A 25,983-nucleotide genomic window follows, 5' to 3' on the forward strand; every position below is an offset into this window, starting at 1 on the left:
ACTTTAGATAGGGCGTGGCGCATGCCCAGATGAGTTAGTTTATTATTTTCCGGTCTTCGTGGCAGGAGGCTCCTAGTGCACTGCTTGTGTTATGATGTCGTGTGGATTTTAACAGTCTAGTGGTGAAGTGATCGTGAGTGTTTCCTTTGTATTTATTAAAAGCAATAAGCCTCTATTTGGTGTGGTAGTGACACAATAACTTATCCTAGATCGCACAAACTCGTAGGAAGTCGACTGCCACTAAAATTCTCCAGACTCGGTCGCATTTCAGACTGAATGTGATAGCGTAACACATTTAGGAGAATGCATGCTTTGGGGGCTCTTAGGTTCTAAGATACTATCAATTAGAGTCTGAAGCTATGATAAATATGACATACATGCTAAAAGATAATTATAATGATGATATAAGTATGGAAATAATTGCAACAAAAAAGTGTCATTGATTTATTATTTGATACTCCACAGTTAGCACAGAAGTATGGGAATCTAACCCCATACTGTCAAAATGTTTGTATGTTTAAACTGTGCACTCACCAGGTTGTCAAGTAGTCAGGGCCCCTCCTGTCTGCAGGACCAAATACATGGTGATATTTGCTCCCCCTTACGAAGAAGTCCTATAGGATCCTATAGGATTCTGTAGAAAATTGGCCCAATTTCCTACAGGCTTCCGTAAGGGCTGTCTCTTGATATATTTAATTGTTCTCTTGATCTGCTTCAAGATTCCCTTCCTATCTCTGCATCTCCCCTCCCTCCCCTCCAAGAATTTATATACGAAATAGTACACTGTACTGCATGGCATAAAGTAGATGATAAACCCTTTAACAAGTAAAGAAAGCCACAAGTTTGGATTTTTTATCTCCCATAATGGTTGCTGGATAAAATTATTGCCAGGCACTGAAATATTGCAGAGGAAATACCCTGTGTATATCAGTTGTATAGAGCAGCTATTATTCCAATTTTGATTTCATAACACAGTTGTTGAAATATTTCTATTGTTTTGTCATTGCTTTCAGAGCTACCATGGCAGACAGAGAAGGGGAAGGGACTCCCCCCAAGGGAGGAGCAGCCGGGGGCAAGGTAGGCTACTTTAGATTGTGCTCCTATAACCTTATCTTACCTGCAGAACTAATCTATTTCAGTGGGAATTCTTGCTAAGGCACAGTCAGGGTAATCATCTTAACTGTCTGGTACGTCCAACAACATCATGGATGACTAAGTTTTCCTGACTTTACTCAAGTACTATATGATATATAATATATAAGGGGGCATACCAGGCATTTAAGCCATTTAAACTGGATGCAATTTAGCGAGGATCCCAGAGCAGTTCTAAATGACTGACCAGTCACTTAGTTAGTCTTCCTGGCATTTTTTTATAATTAATTGATTTAATTAAAATCTATCAAATCACTTAATGTGGGCTTTACAGCAAGTAGTTGTTTCATTGAACCTCATTATGTGTGTCAATTTCTTCGATTTTTTTCAGCTTGAGAGCCTTCCCAGAGAGGACCTCATAAAGTTTGTCAAGAAACAAACAATGATTCTCCAGAAGACCAAGGCTAAATGTGACGGTAAGACCACCTAGGCAATGATTTCAAGAACTGATATTTATTGGATGCAAGGAGCAAGAGCAAATCTGGAAGTCCTTGCAGTCTGTTTCATAATATTTTTCATGCAATGACTTGTTTTGAAATTCTTCCTTACAATTATTATGTAAAGTATTTTATGTGGATTACAGAGCTGAGCAAAAAAGTTGAAAGTTTGGAAAAAGAGAAAGAAAATTTGCCAGCAGAGGGAGCTGGTGATGCTACTGCTGCTGCAGAGAAGATAAAGGTGTGTCTTTTCTTTTATTTGTTATATTTACTATCCTTTTTTTAAAATAAAAAATGGATAGACAGATAGTTTAATACTATTATAGTCTGAGCATTCAGTAACACTTAAACCCTATCCATGCAAGTTAATTTAGGGGCTGGATAGTTATGGTCAATTTATTATTGTCTGTGTAATCATGGGAGTTGAATACATCAGTATATTTAATTTGAAGTGTCTTTTATTTGATAGGAGTTAGAACAAACCGTCCAGGATCTTCAGTCGGAGAGGGAGGAGACCATTGCAGCCTACAATGCTGCACAGCAATCACAAGAAAAGGCAGCAGGAAAGATTAAGGTATTTAGAAACTCAGGAAACACTGCTATCAGGAATCTAGCAAAGACTTATGTCAAATGTGTTTTCTCAGGTACAGGGTCCAGCAGTCTTTGGAATTATAGGTCATCTTGTGAGGCTTGGAGTCGTCTAAATGACAGTTAGGCGGGTATCTAGGGAAAGCCATGAGCAAAATGTTCATTGACAAAAAAATAAGACTCGAGAAACAGTGACCAAGATGTTGGAACCCAAGATTTTTAAAAATGTAAAATAAAATGTTATTGTTGTTAACAAATGCAGCCTCTCATCAGAACAGCATTCTGTATGGTGGTTTATTTCCTTGCAGGAGATGGAAGAACAGCTGGAGTGTATGAAGATGAAGGATGAAACACTGACCTCATCGTTTCAGTTCATGCAAGAAGAGCAGAATAAGATTATGAAGGAAAACCAGGTATTGAATGTTTTCTGGGTGAATAAAATTGATATGATGCTGCTGTGAAAGAAATTGAAGCATTTGCTGAGTACTGATATAGATAAATTAAATGTAATTCTTATTATTAAGGTCAATGTGAGATATTTATCATGATGATATCCAATAAAATATTTTCGTTAATTTTATCTATTAAAAGAAGTATTTCCTTTTGAATTTTTGATGTCATTGTTTTGAAACTGCAGCAAGAAAAAGTGGAAATGCTAGAGAAAGAGAACCAGGTTGGCATGAGTCTGTGTTTAGTTCGTTTAATTTTGTCAGGGTTAAGTAAGGAGTGGATGGGGTTTCTTTCTTTCTTTTTTTTTTAAATTTGATTGACATGTGGTGATGGAATAACTGTGCAAATGGCAGGTGTTTTATTGTATATTGGGTATTATGATTTATTTGACTCCCAACTGTGTCATACCAAATCTACAACCAAGGGTTGAAAATCAACAAAGCAGAAATAATGTTAAGTTTTAGTTTAAAAACTTACTCAAGATTTTTATGTACAGACACAGATGTGTCTGTACATATTGCCATCACCTGCGTCTGTCGTCGCCGTCGCCGATGCCGATGCCGTCGCCGTGCACTTTCCTTGTAAACACGATAAGTGGAGGGCAGTTTTACTTTTTGTCTTAATATTTACAGAGCTGATGAATATTCATAAAACGCAGGTCAAGTTCGAAAATCAGCATGATCGGGCCATTATTGTAGAAGTTATGCTGTTTTTTCACTTTTCAGCATATATGCAACCCTGTAAACACATTTTAAGGAAAACCATTAGACCTTTTGTCATGAAACTCACAGAAGTAATCAATCTTATTAAAATGCAGGTCAAGTTCAAAAATCGGCATGATCGGGCCACTATTTTAGTAGTTATGCTGTTTTTTCATTTTTCAGCATATATGCAACACTGTAAACACAATATAAGAAAAACAGATAGGTCAATTGTCATTAAACTCACAGGAATGGTCAATCTTACTAAAACGCAGGCTGAGTTCGAAAATAAGCATAATCGGGGCATTATTTTAGAAGTTATGTTGTTTTTTCACATTTCCTCAGATTTAATTCTTAGGCATGTTAACAGTCTCATTATTGAACTAATAAGATATGTAAAAGTGTTTGTTTGATATTTCCTGCATCTTTACAACATTGTTAGTTGATCATGTAAAAATGATGGTAAACTTGTTATAGTGTATTGTGTAATAAAGTGTCAAAAATGGAAATAAATTCATATCATTGCAGTTTGTCAGATTCAACCATCCACTATGTTCAGAATCTCAGAATGGAGGAGATTGGACATTTAACATTATTCTATTGATACTTTTCCCATCTAATCAATTTTCTTAGTTGATCATATAAAAATGGCAGTAAACTGTTTATTTTGTTTTATGTTTAAAAAGTGTTAAAAATGGAAATAAACCCATGTCAGAGCAGTGCAGTCTTGTTTCACATTTCCTCAGATTCAATTCTTAGGCATGTTAACAGTCTCATTATTTAACTAATAAGACATGTTAAAGTGTTTGGTTGACATTTCCTGCATCTTTACAACATTATTAGTTGATTATGTAAAAATGATGGTAAACTTGTTATCGTGTATTGTGTAATAAAGATTCAAAAATGGAAAAAAACTCATATCATTGCAGTTTGTCAGATTCAATCATTCACTATGTTCAGAATCTCAGAATGGAGGAAATTGGACATTTAACACTGTTGTATTTATATTTTTCACATCTCATCAATTTTCTTAGTTGATCATATAAAAATCGCAGTAACCTGTTAATTTTGTTTTATGTTTAAAAAATTGTTAAAAATGGGAAAAAACATTTTAGAACAGTGCTCTCTTGTGTACATTTGGCATTTTCAAGTTGTGCCTTTGAAGTTCCATGGGCCTGAAGATCTTTGCTAGTCACATTTTCTGAATATCCATGATACTAATATTTTATTATTAAAATTGATGGTCATTATGCTGTTAAACATTATGTAATATTGCATCAAAATTAAAAAAAAAAAAAACTATTTTGGGCACTGCTCCCATGATGACCATTTAAGAAAAACAATGACACTTACTTTTCTCAAACAGTACAGTAAATATGTACAAATGTGTCTGTACATATTGCCATCACCTGCATCTGCCGTCGTCGCCGTCACTGTCACTGTTGCCAGCGCCGTGCACTTTCATTGTAAACATGATAAGTGGAAGGCAGTTTTACTTTTTGGCTGTATATTTACAGAGCTGATGAATATTCATAAAACGCAGGTCAAGTCTGAAAATCAGCATGATAGGGCCATTTTTGTAGAAGTTATGCTGTTTTTTCACTTTTCAGCATATATGCAACCCTGTAAACACATTTTAAGGAAAACCATTAGACCTTTTGTCATGAAACTCACAGAAGTAATCAATCTTATTAAAACGCAGGTCAAGTTTGAAATTCGGCATGATCGGGCCACTATTTTAGTAGTTATGCTTTTTTTTTCATTTTTCAGCATATATGCAACACTGTAAACACAATATAAGAAAAACAGATAGGTCAATTGTCATTAAACTCACAGGAGTGGTCATTCCTGCTAAAATGCAGGTTGAGTTAAAAAATCAGCATAATTGGACCATTAAAGAAATGCCATTTTTTCACATTTCCTCAGATTTAATTCTTAGGCATGTTAACAGTTTCATTATTTAATTAATAAGATACGTAAAAGTGTTTGTTTGGCATTTCCTGCATCTTTACAACATTATTAGTTGATTATGTAAAAATGATGGTAAACTTGTTATCGTGTATTGTGTAATAAACTTTCAAAAATGGAAATAAACTCATATCATTGCAGTTTGTCAGATTCAATCATTAAAATTTGATGTTGAATTTGCAGTTTAACATAATGTACTTTTGCATCAGAATTGACAGTAGCCTATTTTGTGCATAGTTATTTCCTGTTTTTTGTCTGTACATTTGACAGCTTTGCTGCCTTGTTTTGGTTAGTGGGGGCCCAGCAAAGGCCATTTACCTGAGGTACCTTATAACTCAATTTTCCTTTATGTACTACAGGTTTTTTTCATTGGTATGAGCTGAAATTGATATGATTATGAATATTTCCTACCTCATACATGTAACTTGGACAAATTTTCTGGTCCCAGGATATTTGAGTTTACTGTACTGTAAACTGTAAATATCCACCTGCAGGTGTTTTTTTCCATCAATATTAACAAATAGATAAATAATATTTCATTAGTGTGATAACATATGTATTCCAGGATCTGAAGGATTGGGACTGTAAACAAATAGATATATAATATTTAAATCAGTGTGAAAGTATATGAACTCCAGGATCTGAAGGACCAGGGCTATAAACAAATAGACCTATAATATTTAATTAATGTGGTATATATGAATATATGTATATATGTATTCCAGGACCTTAAGGACCAGGTAGCCGTCCTGTCCAATGCCAGAGATGAGGTATTGAACTCTCTGAAGGTGATAAAGCAGCAGGGAGATGGTGACAGGGAGGAGTTGAAACAGAGGCTGGAAAAGATGGCGGCTGAGAAGGAGGAAGTACAGCGCCAAATAGAGGAGTTGCAGGAAGAGCTCAAGGTGAGATGAGCATTTTCTAATTGATTTTACGTGTACATACAAAAGACAAAACTTTATAAAAGATAATTGGGTTCTACTAAGTTTGCGTAAAACAGTCAGATAGTTTTCTTGTAAACTCAATAGTTAGTTAAAGACCATTTTCTCCTCCCAACCATAGGCTCGAAAAGAAATAAGGCATTAACAGTTTAGTTGTATCAGTCCTTTCATTATGAAAATCACCGTTGGCGTTATATCAGCAGATCAAATATGTGGACCCATTTAAAAGCTTGCCGCTCAATTCCCCAATTCGGCACTAAATAGAATACCCCAGGGATTATGCAGCAAGCATTCCGGTGGGTCTGCCCTGATCTGGTAGTGCGCTGTTCTGAATGCACTTTATGAAAGTCGTCTTTGTGTAAATTTCAGACTAAGACTGCGGAGATAGCCAGGCTGACTACAGAGGGTGCAGAAAGTTCAGCACTGAAGGAACAGCTTGCACAGTTGACAGCAGCAGCAGAACCCCTTAAGGCTGAGAGAGACGCTTTGCAAGATCAGGTGTGAAAACTTTCTAGTTCATCTATTGATATGGGCCATTCTTTGCAGTTGAGAATACCAGAACATGTATTATTATGGGCTATTTTACAGTATTTTCCCTCTGTATAACATCATTTCATCTCCCAGCCACTTTTATCCTAACAAATTTATTTCCAAGGAGTTAAGATGTAGGCATATTGCTTTCTATCTATCTTTTTTTCATGTCATTAGGAATGTTGAAAAAATTTCACACAAACATTTGTGAAAAATATGAAAATATTGCTTATTTTTTAGGTGACGAAGAAATGTGAAGAACTCGAAGACTATGCACAGGCTCTTCAGAAAGTGAAGGCTGAAAAGGAACAGCTTGGCAAGGATTTCGCTCTGTTCCAGACTTCCAGTGGGGGGTTCCAGGAACAGCTTGGGGAGGTAACTCGCTTGCTGGAAGGGATGCAGGAAGAAAGAAAAAGGATGGAAGGAGAGAGAGACGAGATGGGGAAGGAACAACACAGGTAATAATATGCAACAAACTTTTATTTAGCTATTATATGGGTTTAAAGGTGGTAAATTCTGTCAGTGTGCTATTTTGTAACCTTTTCTTGTCACCAAATGTAACGTTGAAAATCATTGTTTTTAGCCACAGGTAAATATTCAAGAGGTTTCCATTTTCTAAAACAAATCACTCCAATCCTAAATTAGCTTTGCTTTGGTATAAAATTAATTATTTTTTTCTACAAATGACCGGCAGAGGAAGGTACAAAAGATAAAATATTTGGTTATCCTTGTTTTCCTTGGTTAAGTGACATTAAATGCAGTAGCAAAAGCCGTAGTAGTAAGAATCTTTCATTACAGAAACTTGTCTATAAATGCATAAAACTTTCGTTGACCCTGTTGTTTTTCTATCAGGCTGCAAGACTGGATACAAAGAGACCAATCAGAAATCAAAGAACTGAAGTCAAAGGTTGAGAAATTAACCAGTGAGAAAGACCAACTCAAGACTCAATTAGAAGAGAAATTAACAGAAGTTAAGTCTGAGAGGGATCAGCTCAAAAATGAACTCGGCAATCTTCAATCCAGCTCTGGTGATTCTGAAGTTAAGGTTGCAGAGCTACAGACCCTGTGTGAAAAATTAAATGATGAAAACTGCAAGCTTAATGCTCAGGTTGAAGAGGCGTCTGGCCGTGAATCATCACTTAAAGAAGAAAACTGTCAGCTAAATGCTGCATTAAGTGAACTGCAGGCTGAAAAGCAGTCTTTGGTGGAAGAACTGAGTTCTCATTCTAGTCAGAAGGATGATGAAGTCAAAGCTTCTGATCTGAGGATAACAGAGCTTGAAGAACAGTTGGAGATTTGCAAGAAGGAGATTAGTGAATGGCAGCAAACTACAGAACAGGCTAAAGAAGCCGAGAGACAAACAAAAGAAGAATTTGTTAAAGAAAAAGCTTCCTGGGAGGAGACGGAAAAACAGCTGAAAACTGAAAACAACAGACTTTTATCTGATCTGCAGGAAAAACAAGATGGCGGAACCGAGACTGAGCAGGAACTGATGAGCCTGCGCCAGGAAAGAGAAACGCTCGTGAAAGCAGTCAACATACTCAAAGAAGAAATCGAAAAAATCAAAGAGCGAGAAACCGGGATAGAAGAGGAAGTTACCCAGTTAAAGGAGGAAAGGGAAATGCTGAACTTGGAGCTCCACAGTGCTCAAGAGAAACTCAACGAGTGGGAGCACATGATTCAAATGCTCAAAGACGACAAGGAGAGGGTCATTCAAGAACTCGTAGATGCAGAGGAAAGGGAGCGTAGCTGTGCTCAGGAGATCGAAGAAGCTATGAATTCACTCAACGAAGCTCTGAATGAGAGAGATAATCTTAGAGAAGAGGTGGTACGCATGAGTGAGAGCACAGGGAATGTGACAAGTGAAATCAGTTATCTGCGGCAGATGATAGATGAAGTTTTGACAGAGAAGAGCAAAATGCAAGCAAGAATTGATGAACTTTTGGAGAAAGCAGGTGAGGGAGAGAGACCAGAAACTTTGAGAGATATGGTAGGTTTAGCTCTGGATCCAATACAAGAACACACAGACGAAGGAGATGGAAGTGAGGAGCCACAACCAGAGGGCAGCACATCAGTTCAAGCAGACTGCAGTAGCCAAGAAGTTCCAAGGGATCAGCTCTCTTTGTTGAAGGATGCCGAAATGATATTAATGCAGAAAGTAGATGATTTAACAGAGAGGTTGGAAGCATTAGAGCAAGAAAAACAAGAATTGTTGAGGCAATTGCAATCAGGTTCACAGCTCACAGATTCTGGTCACATGCAATATTGTGATGCTGAACAGCAGACTGACTTCACTACTAGTCAAGACAATCTTGCTGAGCAAGTTGAATTACTGAAAGATTCTGAAGGAAAACTACTTGATAAAATAAATGACTTAACTGAACAGCTTGAAAGTGTTATTACAGAAAAAGAAGGGTTAAAAGCACAGATTACAACAATGAAAGAGCAACAGCAGACGAGCAGTACAGAGAAAGAGTTGGAAGAAAGCAGGGCACAGGTTATTGTGTTGGATACCCAACTGAAAGCTGTAAAAGAAAGATTACAGGAAATGGAGGAGAAGTCTGAACTGCTGTCATCTAAAATCCAAGACTATGAATCAGTTATGGCAGAAAAAGACAACATGGCTGTTACTATTGATCAGATGAAACAAGAGCTGGGATTGGTCAAAGAAGAGAATTTGACGAGGGAGCAGCAACTGGTAACCACACAAGAAAGACTTTCGATGTTACAGTCAGAATTTGAAAGTGAAATTGAAAGAATGAAAGGGGAGTTGTCGCAGAGAGCTGATCAGATAACTTTTCTGGAGAATCAGCTCTCCGAGAGTAAAGAGCAGGTATCGTCTGAGGGACAGCAACTTCAACAAGAAATTCAGAAGTTAAAAACTGAGAAAGAAGAGGTCGAAGAAAAATACCAGACTGAAATGGCGGAGAAAAAACAAGAAATTGCAGAAATTCAGCAGACTCTTTCAAATACCCAAAATGAATTTGAGGTATTTCAGGGCAAGATGCAAGAGATTACAGAAAGGAGCTCAGTTGTGCAGGCGGAAATTGATGAATGTAGGTCATCTATTGAAAAACTGACCAATGAGAAGAAGGAACTTATGACCCAGCTTAGCGATGTTCAGAAGGAAAGGAATGATCTTAAAAGTATGGTGGAAACTTTGAAAGAAGGATCATCAGATTCTGCTCAGGAATTAGTTCATAGTCAGGAAATGGTCTCTCAGTTGGAACTGGAAAAAGAAAAACTTAGTGCTCAGCTGCAAGAATTCCAAACAGCAAAGGAAGGATTACAGGAGAAATTGGAAGAAGCACAGATGGATTTATCTGAAAAGAATGCAAAGCTTGAGAAATTTATGCATGAAGTTCAGGAATTTAATGGTGTTATTTCTGAGCTGAATGAGAAACTTGATTCAAAAGAGGAGAAGCTAAAAACATCTGCTCAAGAACTGGATCTTACTAAACAAAAGATTCAGGAAATGGAAGAGAACATGGAACAAACTCTGGCAGAAAAGATAGGTGAAATAGAAAACCAAGCCTGTTTAAGAGAGCAGATGGAAAGCAAGTTACAAGAAGCCAGAGAAATGATTGAAAAACTTAACCAGGAAAAGTATGTGGATGTTTTAAAAATTGCCAACGAAAAAGAAGTTTTGGAGCAGCATTTTGCAGAACTTAAAGCAAATTATGAACACCTACAGCAGGACATGACTACCAAAGATGCTCAGTGTTGCATATTATAATGTAATTAACATATCTCCCATAATGCATTGTTCTTTCTCTACCAGTTAGCCAGCATGGCTGGATGTGTTATGTAATAAATGAGTTATTAAAAAATGTTAACTTGAGTTACATAACAACAGAAAAACTACGACATGGTGTCAGAATCGGGATCTACATTGGATGTAGCATAATTTGGAGATTGGATGACCCACAAACTACAAGATAAAAACGGATTTAGAATCACTAAAAAAAAAAAAAGGAAAAAAAATGGAGCACATGTATGGGATACAACCGCCTCACATGGACTGGGAATCCATGGACTTACCGCGTACGTTCAAACTTTTCAAGGAAAAGTGTGAATTGATATTCCAAGGACCTTTAGATGCTGTGTCAGAGGAAAGACAAGTGAAATTTCTTCTCCTTTGGATCGGAGAAAAAGGCCGCGAAATTGTGAAAACTTTTAACATTGATGATCCAGACGTGTTGACCTCGTATTGGCAAAAATTGGAAGAATACACAAAGCCCAAGAGTAACTTTCGAATTCAGAGATTTAAACTTAGAGCATGCAGACAAGAAGCAGGTGAGAGCATTGATTCTTTTGTCAGACGAATCAGACTCGTGGCAAATGAATGCAAATATACCGATGTTGATCAACACATAATTGACACTCTCATTTTTGGCACTAACTCGGAGAGAATTCAGGCGAAATTATTACAAAGAGAGGACGATTTGACTCTAGATCAGGCTCTTGTCATTGCACGAACAGAGGAAGCAACTAAGAAACAGATTGAGGATCTTCACAGTACAGCAGCAAAGGAAATTCATGCACTACGGCCAAGTGGAAACAGTCAAAGAGGGAGACCGCGTTTCAGACAGCCACAACATCGCACTCCTCGCCAGCAAACTCAATCAAAGGTACCAAGCAAGCAACGCTCACGACAGCCACTGCAAGAATGTGGTAAGTGTGGAACTGAACATGTTTTTCAACAGTGCCCAGCTAAAGGTACAATTTGTCTCAGATGTGGCAAGCCAGATCACTGGAAAAGGGTATGTAGAACAAAAACAGTAACTGCATCGACCCATAGTAAAACTGTGCATTCAGTAGCAAATGAAAGTGACAGTAGCAGTGTATACCTTGACTCTATATATGTAGATAGTATTCAGTCAAAACAGTCCCCAGTTAAGCCATTTGCTGACATTGAAGTTAAAGTTGGGAACTCTACTTCAACATTACATTGCAAAATAGACACTGGTGCTGAGGGAAATGTAATACCACTGTCTGCTTTCAAAAAACTTGCAATTCAGCAACCACTAAAGCCTACGAATGACACGATTACTGCATATGGTGGCAGTAAGTTACCAGTATGTGGAATAGCAACATTGACATTCACAAATGACAAGGTCATGGTGACCTCAGACAGCTATATTGTGGACTGTGAAGGACCAGTTATACTAGGAATGGAAACCAGTCAGAAACTGGGACTTGTTACTCTGAACATAAATACAGTGACAAGACAGTCCATACTATCAGAGTATAAGGATATCTTTGAAGGTATCGGGAAATTGGATGGGGAATATCACATAAATATCGACCCCACTGTTTCTCCTGTTGTTCACCCACCACGGCGTGTACCTATTGCATTGCAGCCAGCACTCAAGGAGGAGTTGGACTCTCTCGTTGAGCAAGGGATCCTGTCACCAGTCACACAACCAACGAAATGGGTAAACTCGTGTGTATGTGTAACCAAACCCAATGGAAAAATACGTCTCTGCCTGGATCCAAAAGACTTAAATACGGCAATTAGACGTCCACACCACTACACACCAACACTGGATGACATCCTACCTCAACTGAGTGGCGCACGTTATTTCAGTATACTTGACCTTCGGAGTGGGTATTGGAATATCACGTTAGATGAAGAAAGTTCTCTTCTGACTACCTTCAATACGCCCTTCGGAAGATTTAGATACAACAGACTACCCTTTGGCCTCTCGCTATCTCAAGACGTCTTCCAGGCCAAGATTGAAGAAGTATTCAAAGACATTCCAGGGTGTACCGGAATCGCCGACGACCTCATCATAGCAGGTTGGCAGAAAGACGGATCTGACCACGATGCGACTCTGCGCGTAGTATTAGATACAGCCAGAAGAAAGGGGATACGCTTTAATGAAGACAAGATGATTCTTAGAAAGGAGGAAATTCCATTCTTCGGTCATATTATAGGAAAAGACGGGCTAAAACCAGACCCAGCAAAGGTAGAAGCCATTAATGTAATGAATGAGCCGAGAAATGTATCCGAGCTACAAACATTCCTTGGGATGACCAATTATCTAAGCAGATACATTCCCCACATGTCTCAACTTACAGCCAGTCTCAGAGACCTGTGCAAGAAGGAAAGTGTTTTTCAGTGGAATGCTGAACACAGTATTGCATTCAACGAGATTAAAAGAGAAATAGCAAACGCAACCAACCTACAATTCTACGACAGTAGCAAGTCACTTACACTCCAAGTTGACGCTTCATCTTATGGATTAGGAGCTGCCTTAATCCAGGATAAAGGCCCAGTTGCATATGCTAGCAAAGCACTCACAGAAACAGAGTCACGTTACTCCAACATTGAACGCGAGATGTTAGCAGTAGTGTTTGGTCTTGAAAAGTTTCACCATTATGTCTATGGTAGACATGTTAAAGTAGAGACTGATCACAAGCCTCTAGAAGCCATTTTCAAGAAGCACCTACACAACGCACCACCGCGTCTGACCCGCATGTTGCTGAGAACGCAGTGTTATGACACAGAGATTGTGTATGTCCCAGGCAAAAATATAGGACTAGCTGATGCCCTCTCTCGCATGAAACCTTGTGATGGTGACGATATCAAAGGACTTGACATTACAGTACATGAATTACACTCGTACATGAACGCAAGTCCAACACGCATTGAGCAAATTCGCGAGGAAACTAGTAAGGAACCACAGCTAGCAGCTCTTCGTGAAATGATTTCTGTAGGATGGCCAGCTACACGCAGCGAGTGTCCAGAAATTCTTCACCCATACTGGAACTACCGTGATGAGTTAGGCATCGCAGATGGAATCATAATGAAGGGGAATAGGATGATTATTCCTACAGTACTTCGCCCTGACTTACTTAAACAGCTACATTATGCCCACCAGGGAGTGGAGAAATGTAAGCTACGTGCAAAATCATCAGTATTCTGGCCTGGCATGAATAATGATATTGAGCACACAGTCGGACTGTGTCCACCTTGCCAGAAACACCAAGCTGCCAACAGTAAGGAACCCTTATTGCCAGCAGATGTACCTCCCCGCGCATGGCACACATTAGCAGCAGATTTGTTCTATTGGAGACAAACTGACTACTTATTAGTTGCTGACCAGTACAGCAAATATCCTTTAGTGAGGAAACTTCCAAGTACATCATCAGGCAGTGTAATTGCACACTTAAAGAGCATATTCGAGGAGCATGGCATCCCTGAGATTCTTAAAACTGACAATGGACCTCAGTTTTCATCAGAAGGATTCAAAAACTTCGCAAACACTTGGGGATTTACGCACATCACATCCTCACCTATGTATCCGCAGTCAAATGGATTCATAGAACGAATGGTACAGACTGTTAAAAGTCTATTTCAGAAAGCATGGGAATCAAATTCAGATCCCCACCTATCCATGTTATGTCTTCGCACAACACCCATTGATCACAACCTACCAGCGCCTTGTGAGTTATTGAATAACCGGAAGTATAAAACAAATATTCCCGCTGGACAGTCACAGTTGAACTCCGACTACAATGTAGCATTACAGAAGAGACAGAACGCAAGTAAAACCCACTATGATCAGCATGCCCAACCACTTGCACCTTTACATGAAGGAGAATTTGTTCGCATGTATGACACTCAGAATAATACATGGCAACCTGCCAAAGTTAAAACTGTATCAGACAAACCCAGATCTTATTATGTGGAATCCAATGGTGGAATTTACCGACGCAACAGGAAACACATTCATAAGACAAAAGAACATTTTGATTTCAGAAACAATGAGATTGAGGAAACTGATGAACCTCTTGTTGACATTACAAACACAGAGACTGTTACAAAATGTGAAACACCTCAGTCTCAACCCTTACGCAGATCAAGCAGGAACATTAAACCTCCAGAGAGACTGAACTTATGAATAAATTCAGTAATAGTGACTGTAACAAGTCAGTTGTGAAAGTGTCACAAATTGACTGTAATTTGAATAAGCTAAATCATAATTGTTTCATTTATGAACTCTGGACTTGAGATTCTGTTGACTTTTGTGTTAAAACAAAAAAAAAAAAAAAAAAAAAAAAAAAAACATTTACATGTGCCTATGAACTGTTAACATTGAAATGTCTTGGAGACAAAGACAACACGGACAGTGAACTGATTATGTTTATTAGCAACTTAAAAAAAAAAATATTTCCAGGATTTATTTTTATTAAAAAAAAAAAAAAGGGAGATGTTGCATATTATAATGTAATTAACATATCTCCCATAATGCATTGTTCTTTCTCTACCAGTTAGCCAGCATGGCTGGATGTGTTATGTAATAAATGAGTTATTAAAAAATGTTAACTTGAGTTACATAACAACAGAAAAACTACGACACTCAGTTACTGGAAATGCAACAAAAACACGAGACAGACTTGGCAAACAAAATGGCAGCAGAAGAGTCAAAAGAAGAAGAACTGAAGCAACAGCATGCACTGCTGCTGGAAGACAGTCAACAAAAAATAAACGAGCTCGAAGAGGCAATAAGGGAATTGGAAAAGCAAAGTGCTGATTTAAAAGAGCAGCTGAAGCAGGGAGAAGAAGCCAGGGAGAAACTACAAGGAGAAAAGCAGGATTTGATTGTTCAGATGCAAGATATAAAGAAAAGGGAAGTGGAAATCCAACAGCGAGCAGAGGTAAGTAGAGATGATGTTAACAAATCAAACTGAATGAAAGATTTGGTTAAATTTTTGTTGTAGCATGTTATATGGAAGTGATGTTTCTGTTTTATTATACATTTTTATGGAGTGGGTACAAAGTATCAAAATGTTAAGTTTATGGTTTGTCATATAGATTTTGATTGGTCATATTGAATTACTTCATCAGGTCAACTTTAATATTTTTAGTAACCTTGTTTTAAGACTTCAGACAAAACAGAATAACTTTTCATCTCAAACCTACAAATTGTGTAAATAGAGTAAATAAAATTCATAAAAAAGAAAGATTTTAATCTTGACAGAATAATGAGGAAACTTGGATTTATCACGAAGATGGGTTAACTTGAGGTATCTTGTTTCTTGCTTCAGATGGAAGACAATGAGAGAGTCAGTGAACTTGAGAAGAAGCTGGCGGAGACACAGGCTGCTGTGAAGTCGAATGAAGAGAAGTCCAACAAGTTCAAAATCTTGGCTGTCAAAGGGAAGAAAGAGACTGCTGAACTGAAGAAACAAGTAAGATTAATTATGTATGATGAAAAGACTAATTAGAAGATGCCCTTTTCTTATCCTTTGTGAATTGTTTGCAATTGAATTATCTGAACAAAGAATTTGACAGGAGGTAGAAATTCAGTTTAATCTGTTATAAAAATACCTCTCATGCAAGACAAAAACTTTTGTCAACAGGTTGATGATTTGAACTCCAAGACAACCAGTCTTCAGGCAGAGAAGGCGGAGTTAGAACAGCAAGTGATACGGGCACAGGAGCAAGCTGGGATTGCTGAAGAAGTGGACAAACTGAAGGCTGAATGCGAGAGGTGTGTATTAGGCCTTTTTCACATTGGGCTTTATACATTAGTGGCACAGTTTGTACTGGTAAGCTTAGAGAGAGATAGACACTTTAATAGCCTGACTGTCATATATGATAGTCACTTAAATAGAACTTCTTTGCTTGGCCAATTAATGGATTCTGCATGCACGCACACACACACAAAAAAAAAAAAAAAAAATTCAGCATTCTTTTCCCAATTTGTATTATCCATGTAATTTGTTTTAAATGGAAAGAAAAGCAAAGAAGAACAAATCAACATTTCAACAATTTTTACCCAATATCTGTAATCCTCATAAATTATTTACAACCCTTCTTCCCAGATTGAGTGCCCTGTATGACAAAGAGCAGGAAAGGTCCACAGCCCACGCCAAGGACCTGGAGACCACCATAGGCGAACTCACAGAGCTGAAAGCCACAGTGGCCAACACCAAGGAGGAGAAGGAGAGACTGAACAAGGAGATAGAGAGACTGGTGGATGACAAGAAGGTAAGATGGATGGGGGGAACGTCTGCTTTAAGGAAAGAGATTGAAATGAAGAAAATATTGGAAAAATAACAAGTTGGGAGGAAATTGCATCAGTCATTTGCAGTTAATTAAAAGATTTCACATTTATGTCATAAATTCATAACATCTGTTTATGATATGATGAATAAAATGATTGATTAATTGTAAAAGATAACTTGAAATGAATATATTTATATACAGTTTGTATATATTGCTGGTACTTGTAGAGGGAGCAATGCTCTGGTTCTTTGGAGTAATATTTACCACAAAATTTTACTTCTTTCAGGGGCTTGATGCTCAAATTACTGACTTGTCCAACGAGCTGAAAGAGTTAAATAAGAATAGGAACGCTGAGAGGATGATGACAGACGAGATCGTGCAAGAAAAGCAACAGGTGTGCAATGTTGTTTAATCACAGTTCAAGTTGAATTTTATTTGCTTTAGACCAATAATGTGAGAAATTGTTCCACCACTTCTGCAATTGTCCAGTTAAAGGAAGATGCATAGAATAAAAATTGCAAACTGTATAATAAAACTGGAGTTTATGTTGGTAATGATGTCGCACGAAGGAGATGTGTTGTTATTATGATACATTTGCTAATAAGCGCATTTTGTACTGACATTGAAAGATGGAATTAAAATATTTAATTAACTAACATTTTAAATAGAAAAGTAAAAACAAAATATTTAATTAGGTTACATTTTGAATTGTGCCTTTCTTTTTAAGTTGATGGAAAAGCTAGCAGAACAACAGAGAGAAAGTGAAGAGGAAAAAGAAAAGCACAAAGCAGAACTGCAAAAGTTGCAAACTGAACTAGACAACAACAAACAGCGGCTACAGGACGCAGTCAGGGTAAATGATTAATTTCTAAGACACATGGCTTATCAGACTGCTTATTTCCTACAACTGCATTCAAATTGGTATTTTGTAAGTTGTAAAACCCACTGTTTTATGCAATTGTATCTTAAAGGATATAATTGCAAGTAGTTAACAAATATCTCATTGAACCTTGCAGCTGATATGTTTACCATTCTCTCTCTCTCTCTCTCTCTCTCTCTCTCTCTCTCTCTCTCTCTCTCTCTCTCTCTCTCTCTCTCTCTCTCTCTCTCTCTCTCTCTCTCTCTCTCTCTCTCTCTATATATATATATATATATATATAATTCAGGAAGCCAAGCACAGCAGCATGGTGGACTTGGAGATCGCGGACTACGAGCGCACAGTAAACAGCCTCCAGGAGCAGGTCAGACAGAAAGAGACCAGCATTCACAGCGGAGAGAAAGAGATTGCAAGACTGAAAGAAAACATCAAGTCATTGGAAAAGCAACTTGGTGCGTTTTTTAAATTTTTTATATATCTGTATAGGTAGTTATTGGTATATAACATTTTTCTTTCAAAAAAAAAAAGTTGCAAGAAGGCAATTTTTGAAAAATTAGTCAATGTTATAAATGATAATAAATTGAATAACAATGAATTCTTTTATGGCACATTACAGAATATCTGATATTATTTTAAACACATATAACACTAAAGTAAAAGGACACTGACAGTGAAATCAACATAAGAAAAGAATGACAAAAGAAATTGTTTAAAGCTTTTCTCTGTCCCTATTTTTTGCAGATTCTGTTGAAAGCCAGAGAGTGCAAAGTGAAGAGCGTGGAAACAAGCTGAAACAACTTCTAGTCAAGACCAAGAAAGACCTGGCAGAGGCAAGAAAACTGGTAAGCTAAATTGCATGGGAATGAAGGGCACCTCCACTAAAAATTGAAAATATTTTTAAAAATATCCACTCTTCAGTCTCCAATAATCTAGAGATGTACATGGTTCGTTGCATTAGTTTAGAATATTACCAAGATTTTAAATCATTAAAAAGTTAATCCTTTTTCTGTTTCAGGAATCAGAACAAAAATCCTCTGATGTCCAGATGAGAGGACAGTTAGAAGCTGCAAATCAGCTGGTGGAAGATTACAAGGTATCAACAATCCTTCAACTTTGTTAGATGTTACACTGAGTTGATTGTGACATTGTACAAGAGTTGACAGTGTGTTAGGTGTGACACAGTTGATTGTGACTGCATAAAGTTTGTCATTGTGTTAGTTGTGACAAGGTTGATTGTGACTGCTTCAAGCGGTCATTGTGTTAGTTGTGACATTTGGTTGGTTGTGACGGTTTAATTACCAAGTTTGATATTGCTATCATAGCTATGGCATTGTGGTACATGAAAGAATCTAGTCTTTCTTCCAGGCTATTTTAGATAAGTCCTCACGCTTCTCTCTCATCGGATTTCAGGTTCAACTGTCAGATCTTGCAGCGCAAAACCAGAAGTTCCAGGAGAAGCTGCGGATGTCTAGTGATTCCAGTCAGCGGAATATCAAATCACTTGAAGCCAGGGTGCAATCATTGCAAGACGAGCTCAATACCACCAGGGGGCAGCACCAGGCACTACAGGCTGAATATGAAGGCTACAAGGTTAGTTCTGTTGAGTTGGTTAATTGTTTAGTCAGATATTGATGATATTAGATGAGCGTATGTATTAGTGGTTTTTACTTTAGATATTGAATTTTTTAGTGAAGTATAATTTGTATAGCTGCTATCCAAACTGTTTTCCCCCATATCTAATCACTTGATTGAGCTTATTCCTCTCAGTTGAAAACATACAGTGATCAAACACCATATATGTTTAAAAGTTCCATACCTAGTAATGCCAGTAATTATTACGAATTCCATCTTTCACAAGTAATTCACCAAATCTTTTAATCAGTTTCCTTGGACTAGAATGTGTTATCACAGACTGGTTTATAACATGTTAAGTTATTATATCAGAGTTAGCAGTAACCACATTACTGTGACTTCAGGTTCGTGTGCATAGTGTGTTAAAACAGCAGAGGAGCAAGTCTGTTGATGTGGATGATGTTGAGAAGCAAGAAAGGTAAAGTCACACCTTCATGTATCACTATGAATTTCAGTAGATGAACGGGAAAAAGTTTCCAGAATGTGGAAGTTGTTTTGATGTAGACAAATAAACCGCTTAAATGAACTAGAATATAATTGTTACTTACTCTGATGTGATAAATTAAAAATAATAATAATAATAGAAAAATAGATCCTAGACACTTGTACACTTGCACACAATTTATTACTCATCTATATAATACTGCATATTAGTGGTATAAACATCAGTGGTCAATGCACTACAATTTTAAAGAAATTTTAGTTGTTTTTATTTAAAATAAAGATAAATTGATTTAATGATATTATTTTTAGGGAGAAATTGGAACATCTTGTAGACCAACTGAAGACTAAACTACAGGAGACGAGGTAGTATTGTCATTGGAAGTGCCATTTTTATTTGTCTCTAAACTTAAAAGCTTAAAACTTCAAATTTAAAAGAAGAAAAAAAAAGAGAATGTGGTGTGTGACTTCAGGGAATAAACATGTATTGAGCAACTTAAATAAGCACTTTAGAAAAATTGTTTAAAGTGCTAATCCTCATGGATAATAACAACATTTACATAACCACAGTTCTTACAAAATATTTCTTTAATTCATTTCTTTTGTTGAAATATCACTTAAGGAAAACATTCCTTATTTTTCAGTGAAAATTTGCAGACCATCCAGAATGAGTATGACATATTACAAGAGGATCATGACCGTCTGCTTCAGAACCACAGCAAAATGCTGCAGGACATGGCTGACAAGGAGAAAGCTTGGAGAGACAGGTGAGATTACAGTGTGTTTATTATTATTTCAGTCACTTATCTTAGCAGTAAATACTATTTTTAATTGATAAGAAATGCTTATTATGTCATTGATGATTACAGATAAAGTTCTCATCATTTTATCAGAATTTTCAGCCATTCTTTTTGATGTTAAAACAAGCAGACCTTGATAAGTGCAAAAACATTGATAAGTGCAAAATTAATATTGATTAAAAACTTAAAATGATGGTGTTTTTAATTGCAGTTTAACTGTAAAATTTTAAATCTGTCATCACATCTCTTGGGTTTAGATACAACAGATAAATACCCCATAATGAGGACAGAGGCAAAAGAGTGAAGAGTATAACCAATAGTAAACTGTCTTAATTGTAATAATTTTGACAATATTTGTTTCAGGTTGGACCAGCTGACGGTAGAAAATGCAGCTAGCAGCACGGAACACACTGAGACAATCAAACAACTCAGCTGGCAGAATGAAAACCTGTCACATACATTTAAGGTATTTGAGCCTCCTAGAATGTTGATATTTATAATACTAAATATGTGATATTTATCTTCTTCTCTTGATTGTGTCTTTGTATCTTGTTACCTGATACTTACTGATATCCTGGTAGTTCTGTTACTGATATTGTTCTGTACATTAGGTAGCACTGCTGTCTTGTTTATGCCTTTTTGTACCAAATTAGTGTTGCCTTGCAATCATATACCTGCAATACTCAGGCACTTCATTAGACACATTGAATACTACATAATTAGAATTCTCTTCTTATAACTTTCATCTTGTTAAATTAAGAAAGACACTGTAGACCTTCTTAACATTCATACTATTTACATGTCTTTTGGAGGACTCTTTGGCTTTATCTTATCTTTGTGCAGTGCCAATCTGTCTTTCTTATTTTATTATTTCACTTTCTCATTCTTATGGTATTCCCTGTTGATTTAGATGCTCCTTACAAAGGAGTGGTTTAATATTTAAAGTCTCTCTCTCTATATATATATCAATATATGTTTCCCCAGGATCAGATCAAGAGTCTCCAGGAGGACCACCACAGACAAGTAGAGATGTTCCAGAAACAACTAGACAACTCTGATAATGAGATATTCCGCCTGGAGAGAGAGCTGCAGATGGCTCAGCAGAGGGCAGCACAGAGGTCAGCTGATCAAGACAGGAGCACTCCTGAGCAGCCACACCCTGTGGAGTTCATAGCAAACCCCAGGCAGGTGGAGAGGGAGTCTGGAGAGGTAATGGGTTACAATGTTTCTTATTGAGACTGGATGAAGTGTGACAAAAAAGACAGCAAAGAGTTTTATATTTTGTACTATAGACCACAGTAAGCAGGCCCGTATCCAGCAATTTCAGAGGGGGGGTTCGTTTTCTGAAAAAGTGGACCTTTTACCATAAAATCCTCAAGTACATAGGTCAAATTTTACCTAGAGTGGACCTTTGCCCAGCAAAAAGGGTGGTTCTTTCTAACCCCCCGAACCCCCCTGGCTACGGGCCTGGTAAGGTTAATAGATTTTTCAAACAAGTGTTTGAAGTGTTTCAAACAAGTGTTTGTATGGCACTCCAAAGTTTGAGTGTCTCACAAGACACTTTCTTTACGGCATGAGGCTAATGTGATACAAAATCCCACTCTCGTGGAGAGAACTTGTAAACTAATGAATTATACTTAGTCTTAATGCTGATTTGCTTTATGCTTACAGGGCCAGGAACACACAGAACTTGAACCAGCAAATGTAAGTAGTCCACAGAAAAAATCTTAGAACTCTGTTTGTTTTTGTATGATTAGGATTTTTTAAAGCAGTGCTTTGAGTCGTCTTGAATTTTTAAATGAAATTATATATAGTCATGTGTTTAAGTAATAAATTCATTTCAAAAGATAGCTACATATTAGATTCTATATATTTTGTCCAGACACAGAAGATACCTAGTGGCAGCAGCTTGGTCCCCTTTGAGCAACTCTTAACCACCCCCATGGATGACACGAAAAGTAAGATATATATCTGAAAACAATACACACCATAAGTTATATATAAACCTAAAAACTGTTAATATAACCCTAAAGGCTGTTAAATATAGCTGGCTAATAAGTGGTGTATACAATTACATACTTGACTCATATAGGCTTGATTTTTCAATTCACATCTGAAATTAATCCAATTTTTTGGCAGTTTTTCATCTCAAGTGGCCCCCCTGATTATAAGTCAGAAGCTCTCCTTGCCATTTCCTCCTTTTTTCCTATGACCCAAAATCATGTCCTACTGCCAGAAATCAACCTAATTATTACTGTAGTATGAGAGTCTTCACTACTGTTTTTGTTCTCTAGGTGTGACCAGTGTGACATCATTTGATGAAGAGATCCTCAGGGCCAGCCTAAATACAGCTGAGAAGAAGATAGAACACTTGACTCAGGTGGGCATGACAAGAGAGAGAGAGAGAGAGAGAGAGAGAGAGAGAGAGAGAGAGAAACAAATGAATAAAGTAGACTGTAGGACTTGAATGGGTTTGGCACTTGAGTACAATTTCCTTTTCTGTTAAATCTTTAGTGTAAAGGAAATGCATACTCTCATGCACACAGTTCAATTTGATCAATTGAATGTTTGATCAATTAAATTATTTATTTATTTATTTATTCATTTATTTATTTATTAGTTGATAAATGAAAGTGAGGCAACAGTGATGAGGCTGACAGAACAGGCAAAGATTCTCAAGGATGAGATCAGGCGACTGGAGAGGAACCAAGAGAGGGAAAATGCCATATCAAACCTTGAATACCTGAAGAATATTGTACTGAAGGTAAGTGTTTACTCATAGTAACATTACACTGAAAAATTTGGAGATTTTCACCCCTTTAGTAGATTAAGCTTGAATAATGGCATAGAACTAGATCAAATTTTGATGCAAGGCTGGCATTTCTGGTCAAAAAATGGATTTCTTTCTAACCTCATCAACCCATTCTTCCTATGAGCCCCACTTTTCATCAGGATACATGAAGTTTAGTGAAGGGAAAATGTTCTGTTTTCCAGTTTGTCACATTAAAGACCAGTGAGGAGAGAGAACAGCTGGTGCCAGTGCTGAACACCATGCTGAAACTGAGTCCTGACGAGAAGACGCTCATCACTTCCATAGCCAGAGGTAAGGCTGCTTAGAATACTTGAGATATCAAACAGCTGTCACAATGAGCAAAAATGTCCTTCAGTTTGAGACCAACTATCATTATTTGTACACAAGCAAAACACTTATTTGCAGGATGCTCATAACAGGTTATTATACTGAAAAATCCAAAGTGCAAAGATTGTTTGTTGACATTCATATTCAGCCTGAATTTCTGGGGTGGATCATTCAATAAATGTACATAAAACACTATGAATGTGATATACTTAAATTGAATTTTTAGGTGAAGATGGCGCCACTGCAGGTAGTGAACAAGCTGGCTGGGGCTCGTACTTGCATCGATGGTCAGGAGGACTGGTGTAATCGACAGACCTTTGGAGAAGACTGTGTGGCTGGTTTAGGGGGTCTCTGGGGGGGGGGGGGGAGAGGGGGAAAAAGAGAGAGAGAGATCCTCAATGGAGTCCTTGGTGGAAATTATTTAATAAAATTTTGCTCACAATTTTTAATTTTTAAGAAATTATTTTTCACTGGGGAGGATCCTTGGAAGCGTTATCATTATATAAAATGGGATTTTGCAGAATTATTTTTCTACTCAAAATTATGGAACGTTTGTGATCTTCGTTTTTGTTGTTGTTGTTGTTGTATGTAATCTGTTGTTAGTCTTGAGTATTCTTTGGGATCTGGCCAAAAATGTTACTGTAATACACCTGACCTTGGTGTGACAGTGACAAGTACAGTTACTACTCAGATTTAATTCATCTGGTTTTTTGTCGCTGTAAAGTTGTATGTAATTAATTATTCAGCTGTGCACAAGAAATAAGATGTTCAGTTTTGTCCGTCCAATGGAATTGTAATGACAGGTGTTTTCTCTGGATAAACAAGGAGACAGACTGATTATAATGTTATAACTTTAAGAATTTTTGAGAATTTATGACTTAAAAGATGCACTCTCTGCAAAATTCACGATTTCTTGCCCTTTGAAAAGATTGAGTTATTACCATGATGGGTCATAAATGATGTAGTGATATTTTCTTGTTAATTTTATCTACTGCGTGTCATGAATATCATTTGACATGAATATCAAATGTGGGAGTCATTATGAGTACTTTAGAAATGTTTAAATCAGCATTATTTTCATATTAAAAGCTCAGAATTGTGGTGCTTTATTTAATTGATGATAATAAAGATAAAAATAATGCTAATAGTTTCAAATATTGCATTAATTGTTTTCACGTCATGATTTTAAATCTGCAAGTAAAATTGAAAAAAAAAAAAATCAAAATTACAGTTTAGGTGAAGGTTTGAAGGAATTTGCGTTAATACAACGAAGCACATTGGTTTTATTAAAAGACAAAACAACAGACCAATCTATCCCAGACAATGCTTTTCCAGTGACTTATGAAGGACGATGATCTACATTTAGTGGATGCAATTATAGCTTTGTATATACATTACTGGAGAGCAATATGGAGAATTAAGCAGTGGCGCATGCTTCACAATGCCATCATTAATTTTATCCTTTGCTTGAGATGAGGTCTCAAATGCAATTACTGATATTCACTCTGAATGGTTTAGGTTGGATGACGTTATTACTTCACAGGATATTTCAGAATACCAGGAAGATTTTTGTAACAGAACTAATTAAGATAATAACCAAAAGCAATGATTTAAGTGTATAAGAATTAATTCAGATGTTAAGGTATGGCTGGTTCATATGAATTGATTAATAGAAATAATCTTGACAATGGGAATTGGAAATGTTTTTGTTACATTCAAGAGATATGTAAATCATATTCTAAATGCTTACAGTAGTTGCAATGGTTAGCTTTTCTTTATTATTCAGAGGTGTTGTGGTTGTCAGTTGTTGGTTGTTTTTATCAATGTTCATATTAATAACTATCTGTTTAGTCTATGACACTGGAGTGTGTAATATACTCTGACTTGTTCTGTGATATATGACTAATAACTCAAGACATGAAAATGGATGACTCACTGTATACCAATGTGTTAAAGTCAGAATTATGAATTGCTGCATTTCATTCCAACAGTGTGTATTTCTAGATTCCAGTCATCTTCTTTTTTTAAGGGGGTATACGCAAAAAAAAAAAAAAGGATTCATGTAATACAGATAGTTAATGTGCATGAAATTTTTGTTTTACATTGTGAGATTTATAAAAATCCAGATTTAATCTTATGTAATTTGGTATTTTGGGTGTGCATTGTTCTCAAGGATTTAATTGGGTACTTGAAATAAAAAAGGTGCATGAAAAAGTACACTGCAGTGTTTGTTAGCTTTTAAGATAATTGTATTACATATTTTTTGTATGATCCAATAGTTGAATACTGTGGTTTCAGAAATTAT

General features: G+C 36.8%; 1 protein-coding gene across 3 annotated transcripts; it reads left to right on the forward strand.

Annotated features, from left to right (window-relative positions):
* On the forward strand, positions 1 to 25,895 carry LOC106179126 (uncharacterized). Of its 3 annotated transcripts, none has more exons than XM_086997010.1 (31): positions 1 to 133; positions 1,014 to 1,077; positions 1,484 to 1,568; positions 1,736 to 1,830; positions 2,059 to 2,163; positions 2,486 to 2,590; positions 6,022 to 6,201; positions 6,607 to 6,735; positions 7,009 to 7,226; positions 7,621 to 10,484; positions 15,137 to 15,435; positions 15,826 to 15,969; positions 16,141 to 16,271; positions 16,606 to 16,771; positions 17,076 to 17,183; positions 17,517 to 17,642; positions 17,956 to 18,118; positions 18,408 to 18,508; positions 18,682 to 18,759; positions 19,077 to 19,256; positions 19,643 to 19,716; positions 20,052 to 20,105; positions 20,384 to 20,506; positions 20,903 to 21,005; positions 21,524 to 21,748; positions 22,211 to 22,243; positions 22,422 to 22,497; positions 22,834 to 22,919; positions 23,160 to 23,303; positions 23,534 to 23,642; positions 23,905 to 25,895. In XM_086997010.1, the coding sequence occupies exons 2-31, from the start codon at positions 1,021 to 1,023 to the stop codon at positions 23,982 to 23,984; spliced, it is 6,441 nt and encodes a 2,146-aa protein (XP_086853136.1). In that variant the 5' UTR covers positions 1 to 133; positions 1,014 to 1,020; the 3' UTR covers positions 23,985 to 25,895. The 3 variants fall into 3 exon arrangements, with proteins under 3 accessions (XP_086853136.1, XP_086853138.1, XP_086853137.1); XM_086997011.1 differs by having other exon boundaries at positions 58 to 134; positions 1,008 to 1,077; XM_086997012.1 differs by lacking the exon at positions 6,022 to 6,201.
* Positions 25,896 to 25,983: the final 88 nt, after the last annotated feature.

Source organism: Lingula anatina, chromosome 10 (genome assembly GCF_051362555.1).
Source record: "Lingula anatina isolate TDL-2025a chromosome 10, LinAna3.0, whole genome shotgun sequence".
In the NCBI taxonomy this organism is placed as follows: Eukaryota; Metazoa; Brachiopoda; class Lingulata; order Lingulida; family Lingulidae; genus Lingula; species Lingula anatina.